Source organism: Pseudochaenichthys georgianus, chromosome 5 (genome assembly GCF_902827115.2).
Source record: "Pseudochaenichthys georgianus chromosome 5, fPseGeo1.2, whole genome shotgun sequence".
Taxonomy (NCBI): Eukaryota; Metazoa; Chordata; class Actinopteri; order Perciformes; family Channichthyidae; genus Pseudochaenichthys; species Pseudochaenichthys georgianus.
In genome coordinates this window covers 15,999,360-16,009,610 of record NC_047507.1, presented here as the reverse complement: position 1 = coordinate 16,009,610, position 10,251 = coordinate 15,999,360, and the positions used below count along the sequence as shown (strand labels likewise).

The 10,251-nt window shown below is 39.8% G+C and overlaps 1 protein-coding gene and 1 long non-coding RNA gene across 2 annotated transcripts; one reads left to right on the top strand and one right to left on the bottom strand.

The window, feature by feature from the left end:
* The first annotated feature begins 333 nt into the window (after positions 1-333).
* On the top strand, positions 334-7,147 carry errfi1a (ERBB receptor feedback inhibitor 1a). The gene is made up of 4 exons (XM_034083496.1): positions 334-499; positions 3,468-3,673; positions 3,834-3,922; positions 4,168-7,147. Exons 2-4 carry the CDS (start codon positions 3,522-3,524, stop codon positions 5,265-5,267), a joined length of 1,341 nt encoding a protein of 446 aa, XP_033939387.1. The 5' UTR covers positions 334-499; positions 3,468-3,521; the 3' UTR covers positions 5,268-7,147.
* Positions 7,148-9,632: 2,485 nt separating this feature from the next.
* LOC117446240 (uncharacterized) lies at positions 9,633-10,155 on the bottom strand. The gene is made up of 3 exons (XR_004552121.2): positions 10,081-10,155; positions 9,892-9,974; positions 9,633-9,779 (listed from the first exon to the last, which is right to left on the bottom strand). It is a non-coding gene; the product is annotated as an uncharacterized lncRNA (long non-coding RNA).
* Positions 10,156-10,251: the final 96 nt, after the last annotated feature.

The following is a 10,251-nucleotide window of genomic DNA, read 5'->3' as shown; positions in this document are numbered from 1 at the left end:
ATCCTACAGGGACACAGTTTATCAGCTGACTGTATCCTTATGTCTACACCTGCTCCTTCCTTTAAGTTTAACAGCAGACTTTGATCACATCAAGTTAACTTAATGTTTAAATCTGCCCCGTGTATGCTCAAGGGTGATTCTGCAATCCCTAATGTACTCACTCAGCCTGTCCTGCTCGATACATCCATGGTCCTGCTGCACGTACACTGTACAGAGACATGGTGCAAAAGGAGACTGCGCCTTTAAGGGCAAGTGTGCAAGGGGGAGCCAGTGCGTCTCTCGTGTGGTGGAAGCTTATAAAACAGCTCAGTACAATACTAGACTTATCTTAAAAAGTGTCACAGTTTAACCGGAGCGCTGCCAATACGCTGGCGTCTTGTCTCTGATGCAATCAGAACACTAAAGACTCAAATCAAACCAAAGAAAACAAGGAGTTATAATTCACCAAAGAGGAGTCTGTAGGAGGGAGTCAACAGAGGAGATCTGTGAAGTTATTTAGGTGAGTTCAGAAAGGGATTGCTGTTCAAGCCCATATCGTGTCCATTGTTTTGTATGTTGGTGCCAGCACGACAGACACTACTGATTGATGTGCAACTTCAGCTATTGAGAATATTTGTATGTTTGTGTGTGTTATTCTTGAAGGCATTCAGAGGAGTAGCCTACCCTGTCTTTTCGCTGACATTACGATGATTTGAAAAGTCCTCTTTAAAGTAAACTAGAAATTGGCAACACATTTGTAAACCTTTACTAAAACGACACGTCTTTTTGTCATGGTAAATATAAAATGTTTGATCTCTTTCTAAACTTTTGGCAGATTGCAAATCTATAACCTTGTTTTATTTGTATGTCATCATTTATTTAATTAGTCGACAATTAGATGTGTGTCATTTCCGTTTAAGCTCAAAGGAAATAATCCATTCTGTATCACCACTAGCTGTCCTTGCCAAATAGCTGACTTGTGTGTTGTGGCGTGAGTCACTTGCCTGCTAGAGGGCTTTTAACCATTATTATGTCGATCCGGTAAAGTGAGGGGGTGTGCGCGCTGTTTGCTTGCCGCACAGGTAGAGCGAGTATGGTTGCTCGGAAACCGCTGCAGGGGTGTCATGAGCGGGGTGTGAACTCCTTCTTTCAAGGTCTGTGTGTGACTACTACAATGCTGAAATAAAAGGCAAGCTATCTGCTATGTTTTGCATCACTGCTAACCCCATCAGACCTCCTCCTTCCCGGTGTTGTGTCAAATTATGCACCCCCGTCGTGAAATGCACCCCTTGACACGGGAACGCGCATTTGAATGTATAGTCCGCTAATCTATGTTGTCTTTTTGACGGTTGGGTTGTCAAATCCTGGATTTTTACATTCATTCGTCACTTATTTTTCAGTTAATTTTTTATTTAATATATGTTTTTATTTAATTGTGACGTCCTGTCTGTATACTTGTGCTTTACAATGTATTGTTTATTTCTACATCAAGTGCTTGAGGGTGGGATTAATATATATATATATATATATATATATATTTCATTTGGGTGGTGCTTTTTATGAACAGCCTGGTTGCCACGATATGCACCCCTTGCTATCTCTGACAATAAACGTGTCACATACATGAAACTTGCTTCATTTATTGGTAATAGTCCTACAACTATACCCTCCAAAGTGCTTGAGGGTGGGATTAATAGAAGCATCTTTTTTGGGGGGGGTGCTTTTTACGGCAGGCTAGGGGGTGCATTTCACGACGGGGTGCATAATTTGACACAACACCGGCATACATGGGCCCTCACTCACGTAGCCTATTGTATGCACAGAAAGGCCAGACTTGACCTTATAAAGACTCACATTCTTTGACCATATTATCTGAATTAAGTGACTCGAATTCCCCATTAAGAGGGTTAATACTCTGCATGACTACACATCATTTGTTTAATCATGTTGCCTGTACATGCTCCTATGGTTAACTGCCAGGATGAACTGTCTTTGCACCTGTTGCAAGAGGAAGCACAAGCCCCGGGGTTCATTATCGAGGATCATGTTGCGTCCCATCCCCGCCGAACCGAATTGACGGCCCTGGGCAAGGGGGGTGCATGCCTTGTTGGGCAGTTTGGCTCATGCTGATGCCACAAGCTTCCTGTTGTTTTAGAGCTTTGTTTCTCACCAGCTGTCAGGGCAGCACATAAATATGGCTCATAGGAGATCAGGAACGAGGGGGCCGTGTTCCTCTCAGTCATCACTCCAACATTATAAGAAGGACAGCATGTCTCATGTGGTCTGCAGAAGAGATGACCACCAGGCTGATGGATGCACCTGTTATGCTGCATTCTCAAAAATAGGACTTCTGATAGGGCGCGGAAGTCATTCGAAAATGTTATGCAACAATCCAAAGCTGATGTCAGTTACCTGAGACAAGGCGTAGAACAATACACAAATATGATACACTGTGCTTTAAAACATAAAGGCTTTGCATATTTTAATTTAACACTTTTTAAATCTCAAGAGATCTGACATATTGAACAGGTTAATCCAGTGTGGGGCCTAAACATCTGATCAGATTTTGCTTCTCGTCTTCATAAATATAAACTTGCTGCTGGATTTATATTTTTTAATTTTTTTTTTTTTTTTCTCTGAATAGTGTACACATTGTTTACTCAGCCCTGACACATACTTGACATGACATGGACATTCAGGTCATTTGACTGGAGGAGTTCTTGCAACATCAGGTATATCTGTCGTAACTGGAGGAGCCCCTTCCTCTGCTGTTCAGGACAAGCAAGATTGCAGCATTGAAGCACAGCACAGTCAAGTTTAAAATAAACTGTAGTGTAGGAACAGTCCGTTGGAATGAGACCAGACCGATTGTTAATGATTTCACACCTAAAATGTTGAATTTAGTCTTATTTTTAATAAGCCTAAATTCTTGCTATAGTTGAAATGTAAAGACAATTTAGAAATCGATCTGGTAAAATTAACAACTGAATTGTTTTAGATGTACTGTCAAATAAATAAATTGAAGCACAACTTGCTATTGCTGTTTCAACTTTACATAACTTGTATCTACTTAAGGCCAACTGTTGAATAAAATAGACTGCAAAAACGGGCACAAAATAATCTGCTCATTATGGCTACATTTTCTCATAAACACTGCTTTTCTGCTTTCTTTATATTCAAATACTCTGACTAGAACGTTCTGACTGACAGTGCGCTCTGTCCTCATGAGGACCTACACTACTTGTCATTCCTCTGTCATAGGAGATTGTTTTCTTGTCTGTCTAGTACTTAACAGAAAAGGAGTCACAAGCACAAGACTGATTCTAATATCTGGACTTGCTTTACTTCTTTCTTCCCATGGAGTATGTGTGCCTTGCGTTAGAGAGTATTTTTCAATGTGCTACCACATGTTCTGTTTCATCTCATCTGCGTTTTCCGTCAGCCTCCTTTCACCGTCATTCACGGCTTGTGTCTTGGCTGTGTTACAGGTGCACCAGAAGCAGGGGTAGCCAGCCGGGTGATCTGAGTGTTTCCTGACTTTGATGCGACCCGAGTGTGCCTGGAGCATGTCCACAGTGGGCCTGACTGCCCAGGAGATCTCTTTTCCCATAGAAAACCCCTTCCTGAGGGGCAGCTACTGTCACAGCATGGCTGGATCCCAACCCTCCTGGACCCATCCCAATGAGCTGGACAAGTAAGTGTTCAAATGCCACGACTAGGAGTTTATTAGGGGAAGTTTTTTAAAATCTGCATGACATGCCGCACTTTTATTATTCAGGTCAGTCTTATTAGTTATGATGGAATGGTATATGATTAATCTAAACCAGTACTAATCTATTCATTTTCTTTAACAGCTTCTACTTCAGTATGGACACTGCACACTCAGATCACAGCTATCGCACCCAGCATAAAGTGCCACCTCCACCGTCTTTAAGTTATGAACGTAAGTGCATAATCTCTCATCTGCATAGTGCAGCTCTTCTGAAATACATAATTGTTTGTAAAAATCATCTGCCCCATACTGCAAGTAGTAAGTGGTTATCCAGAATTACAGAGAAAGCTAGTAGTCCATCTTTTTATAGCGTTTACTAAAGTTGTAGAAGGAAATGATGAATGTCATTCAGATAAATTAATACTGTGCCATAAAATTAATGTCATTTTTTCCCCTCCATTTGTCTGCTCTGACAGGACATAAACACAGTCCAGGCTCACAGAGATTACCTCCAAAACAGTCCCGGCCCTCCCATCTCTCCCTGTCTTGCAGCGTTGAACCCTCCACCCCAAGTCCTGCAGATGACGACCAGGTGGTCCCCTCGTTCCAGAGGCTCTCGGTGTGCAGCAGTCCTCCTCAGACGCCAGGCAGATGCTCCAAACCTCTGCCCCCCATCCCCCCGCACACAGATATCTCCCAGGAGCAGGCGATGGACAATGAAGTAGAGTTTTTCACTAGCCCCGACGAAAGCCGCTGCCTGGTATCTGATCAGTGTTCCAAATCGTCTCCTTTTCGTTATGGAGTCCCCAGTCGAAGGAGCTGTGGCCAGATTAACTACGCTTACTACGATGGTCCATTAGGGCCGCAAAGCCCGAGGCAACCCCCACAGCAGCATCAGGCATATCCTCCTCAGGAAGTGCGAGAACAGTTTGAGCAGCAGCGACCTCAGGAACCACCTGAGCCTGTGGTCTGTCAGAGACAGCAGGACAAGGCTCAGAGGAGGCTCCGACGCTCGCACTCTGGCCCAGCTGGATCCTTCAACAAGCCTTCGCTGCGCCTCACGTGCCACAAGCGCCAAACTCAAAGTATGGATAAGCCCGGGGTGCCACCTCCTATCCCTCCACGAACAATCAAGACAGGAGACAACCGCCGCTGGTCAGCAGATGTCTCGTCTGGGGCTTATAGCGATGAGGACAAACCACCAAAGGTGCCTCCAAGGGAACCTTTGTCCAGAAGCAGCTCCCGCACACCCAGCCCCAAGAGCCTCCCAACATACTTTAATGGGGTGATGCCCCCAACCCAAAGCTTTGCACCCAACCCTCGTTACGTGAGCTATCGGGGTTTACAGAGACAGAACAGTGAAGGCTCCCCCTGCATCTTCCCTGTTATGGAGAACGGCAAGAAGGCCAGCACCACACATTACTATCTCATGCCTCAGCGGACTGCTTTGGTGGACTCGCCTTGTGTAGATAGATTTCTCCGGGTCAAGGATAGCCCTGCAGCTCGCAATACAGATGTATCAGACTCAAACTGGGACTGTCACACCAGAAGGAAAGCACAGGTGGATTTAGTTTGAAAAGTTTTAGAAGTAGCAGAGGACTCTACTGTACATGAGCAAAAACCACTTGAAAAAATTGTGAAACTGGACGCTAACAACCCTCAAACTGCTGCTTTTACTTATTTTATATATTTTTTTACCCCTATGTATTCTCAACACACAGGGTATGTGTGCACTGTATTCAGTTACTGTTACTGTTGAAATAGCTATCACAACTGAGATGCTTTATGTACGAACTGTATCTCTGACTATAGATGGTGGGCAAAATTCAACAATGTAGAGCTTATTTTTTTTTTATATGATTTTTTTTTTTTATTTCATGATGTGGTACAAGCGGGCCTTGAACCTCGTGTGTTCAGTATTTTCAGTGTCTGGAAGGTTGAGGATGTTTTGTGAGGTGCATTGACACTGCTTTTGTATCTTACAAGGGACAAAAGGTCAGTAATGTAAACGTGTATCATCAATATATGAAGTCGAACTACAAGGCCTATTAATTATTATTATTTTTAACAAAATGAAGGATGCTAGCACACAAATCTCTATTTTGTTTGCTATTATATATCAACACTGATATGATTTCCCTGCCTTGATGAAGTTGCAGTCTTAATCAGGCCTCTATATCTGTGTAAATTGATGTTTTCCACATGGTACATTTTGTACTAAGAGGTGGGTACATTACTGGTAGCTACGCATGTTTCCATTGGAAAGTCTAGTGCAGCTTATATGGTGTAGTTGATGAATGTGTTTGTTAGTGCTTGTATGTGTTTGTACATACGGGCATGCGAACAGCAGTTGAAAAAGTGTTCTGGCGAGAATTTTGGTAGAAAACTATCAACAATACTTGTTACAGTGCACTGCTTTTTTGCAGTGCCTGCTTTTTAGTACAGCCCTCTAAAAGAGATTGCTTGCTTTCAGTGTCCAGGTCTGTTTTGTTGCACAGAAATGGGCTTGTTGAACATTAAGTGAATGTATGCTATACTTACTGAAATTCCACCAAACACTTGGAGGAGCTTATTGTTGGTCAAGCTGTGAGTCATTGCTTTGAACTAATTTTCCTCATATACTACCTCCATTTTTAATATTATTCCTATATTTCACATAATCCCCTTTCTACAAAGGTAAAATCAGAAATTATAATTTATATAGATGAGGTAACCAACTCATTGTGGGACCTGACACAGTTTTAATTCAGTTACACTTCAGTTAAGAGTAACATAAAGTCAATTCTAACCGGATATCTTTAAAAATTGATTTTAGATCACGCAGAGCTTAGATCACAGATGTTTGGCTAACCTGTTAATACAGACGCATTACAAAGACAGTGCAGGGTTTACCTACCTGACACAGACTTTCCTGTTCTGCTCATGCATTCCTGCCTTACATGATTGCAGTGGGTGTGGTCTGAGAGACTTTGGCTGCTGGCAGCCTAGAACATATATGAATTGTATTGTTGTAGATTGCTCAAGAAGCATCAGGATGATATAATAAATGTAGCTAAATGTATTGAAGTAACCCTTGGTATCGAACATGGTGGTCAGTTTGGGAAACGGATAACTGCTAAGGTCAAACGGTCATTAAAATATACTTTTTTTTTTTTCTCCCTCCTGCTCACAAAACATTGCCAACACAATGTTGCATTTGAGTTAAATTTCTGAAGAAAATGTTTACATACACTGATACTATTTAATCTTAAGGTATTCATATGTCTTATTAGAAATAATAAAACTGAATGAAGACTAGTTTATTAAGACATACCTTCTCTGCTGTGGTGAAGACATGCACTGGGAGAGTACAGTATGCTGTGTACAGTATTTAACAATTCCATTTGTTTTTATGAATAGTTGAAAAGCATATAGTCTTTGAAAAGAAAGTTTAAATAAAATGACTTATTTATGAAACTGCTTCATTTTGTTTCTTCAATCTGTCAAGCCTGAACTCTCAACTCAGCTGTTTGGCCTGTTTTATCACCCACACACCCTCATGCTGTGCCTTGTTGTGACTGGCCTCTTTCCAGAGAAAGTAGAGTGACTTACAATGGTCGACTGACAGGTGTACAGTGTACTGCCTTCCTCTTCCTGGTTAGAGCACGGTCTCCTCCTGCATGACAGCTTAGATACTCTGTGGCAGCCAGCTCTGCGCCCACGTTTTTTTTGTTTCAAGTGCTTAACAATGTTGCAAGTGTTGTACTCTTGACTTACTCCATGTGGTTAGGCATGGAGTCACAACCACAATAAGCCACACAGTGTATAACTGGTTAAATAATTACCAAACTATCTTCAGTTAAGCTGCATTTACATTAAACACCTCAGCTGAACATTTCTGTAGCTTTACGTTTTTGTTGTTAAATTGCAATCGATTTAGCATTAATGTTTTAATGGAGCATAACCTTTTACCTGTGAGCTGCTAGGCGACAGCATGGATGTTGACTATGGCAACTGAAAACAGGCTGCTCGTTTTAATTAAAGATCAGGTGCCAGATGAAATTACAAAGTGTTTGGTTTGTGATCACTTTCTGAGTTAAACACATTGCACTGCTGTGGCACTTTGGATGTGCTCTATGCCCAAACTCAGACATGACACTTTCTTATAGATTTTTACTTTTTAATTATTATTTTTAATCCTATTTAGCCAAAATAGTTTCTTAAGCTGATACTATCTTACTAAACATTGTTTTCTGAGGGAGCTTTATTTTGGCAACGCTAATACATTTCTACTCATGCAATTAGAGTTTGACCTCTTACGTGGGTGTAATTCTTAAATTGAGTATGTCAGACTTAAGTTGAAGCAGCTCAATGACATCAAACATATCTTTGGACTAAGTAAAGAATATAGGAGTTCTAGCTAACACTGCTGATCGATATATTTTAATGATAATAATTATTACAGCAATTATGATAACTACTTCTGTTTATGCTTTTATGTTTCATGTGGAACTACTTGAACAGGTCTCCCTTGGAAAAGAGATCAATGATCTCAATGGGATTTTATCTGTATAAATAAAGGTTTGAAATGAAATGAAATGAAATAATTGCTATACAGCCTCTGCTGGTTAGTCTGCAGTTGTCTAAAAGCAATAGAGCAATTTCTGGTTTCTGTGACTGGATCTTAACATGGTTGTAGAGATCAACATTGTAAAGATACACCTCAAAATGTATAATCAAAAATAAAGTGGGAAAAATGACATTGGGAATAATAATAAGATTTATACACAAAATGTGGAGAATGATTGCTTGGTATGCTTGCTTGTATGTTATATATATATAAATAAATAGATAATACTATTTACACTTGTGAATATAGCAAGAAAATGCATATCTGCAATCTGTCATAAGAGACAAAATGAATATGGCCAATTTCTAATCAATACTGTTGTGCACATTGACATCCTCTGGTCTTGTAACTGGTCTTGGTTAGTAAAGGGGACAGAGTTGTAAATATTTAACTTAGAATTAAGTGTTGCTGGTCAAATGTTACTTAGGTAAGAGTTCTTGTAAAGACAGTGTGGTACATCAAGCAAAGATAAAGTAATGATCAGGTGAGTCTACCACTAGGTGGACTCAAATAGCCAACAATGTGGTCGGATAGAAAAACAGAAATGTAGTGCTGTTGAGGACCAGCAGCAGGTATTTGCACTAGTATTTTGAGGTATAGTTGCAAATAAAATAAAAATACCACAAACGATTAAGATAGATAGGAACAATAATATTTGTTTAAAACTCGCTTTCTCTCTGCGCTTAATTATTCCCATATTGAAAAGGCACACCATTAAAATGTGTGTGTGTGTGTGTGTGTATGCCATCTAGTGACAGGACATTGTACTGAATTTAGGGAACGTCATCAATACAATGTACTTTCTTAGATGATTTAATACACATTCAGAAACCCTAGACACTGACTTCTAAGCTGAAGCCAACATTCCCTCCGGACAAGAGTTCAAGAAGGGACAGAATCCAATATTTTCACATGTTACATACAGCTTTGAAAAAATTAAGGGACCACTCAAAATGTATCTTAAATCTCAATCTCTACATGTATGGCAGCCATTCCAGTGTCTGTTGAATTCCAAACAGAGACATTTTGTCCGTAGTTTATATGATAAAATATAAAAAAGGTTAATCTTACTGCATGTAAAAAGTAAAACCAGAGAAAGTGATAATGGTGCAGTGGTCTCTTAATTATTATTTCTTCCAGAGCTGTATATTACCTTGCATATAAGAGCAGAGCAACAGTGTCATTGAAAAGACAAATTGTTAGTGTAATTTGAATTCACTGATGTATGATTTGACATGTTTATTTTAAGATAGGGCACAAGAGGCTACATTAAATTACAAATATTATAAACAAAGTCATTAATATCATAACAAATTACAATTCAAATACATTATGTGCAATGTAAAGTTGGTAGCTCATACAATTTGTAATGTTCCTCACTACTACCATGGAAAACCATTGTTGTTGACACAAAATGTTGCGTTCTGTAGCCATAATCTGGGGTTGATGTTCAAAAACCTCTGGACGTTTTGTTCTGACCTGGATAGACACACAAATTATGACATTAATATCAACAATTAAACTACAATCTTACATTTATCAGTTCTTCAATAGGTACTGTATGTAAAAACAAAATAGTAAACAAGAACACCTGTAATCAGTTGTGATCACTTTTTAGTTGTGGCCTAAATTCCTCTGGTGTGTAAGTACCTGCAAGTCCCAAGTTGTGATTTCCTGGAGTAAAGAAACAGGATAATATTTTAAATTGCAAATGTAAGTGTCCTTTCTGAGAAATTGTAAGCTCTTTAAAAAAAAAAAAACCGGATTACTGATAACACACCTGTATCAGAGAAGTCAAAGAAGTCTTCTTCAAAAGCTGAGAGTCTTCTGTTATAGGAGTTGCTCCTTTTCCTAAAATAGAGCAATGTTTAAAAAAAATTATTACAGCAAAAATATTTTCTTTTGAACATTCGCATAGTGTTATCTAGGAACCCACCAAACAACCATTTGT

Excerpts from the sequence above, each read along its gene's own strand:
- errfi1a (XM_034083496.1), top strand. The coding sequence starts at position 3,522 with ATGCGACCCGAGTGTGCCTGGAGCATGTCCACAGTGGGCCTGACTGCC. Across the intron at positions 3,674-3,833 it reads CATCCCAATGAGCTGGACAA|CTTCTACTTCAGTATGGACA; the intron begins GTAAGTGTTCAA and ends TTTCTTTAACAG. Across the intron at positions 3,923-4,167 it reads ACCGTCTTTAAGTTATGAAC|GACATAAACACAGTCCAGGC; the intron begins GTAAGTGCATAA and ends CTGCTCTGACAG.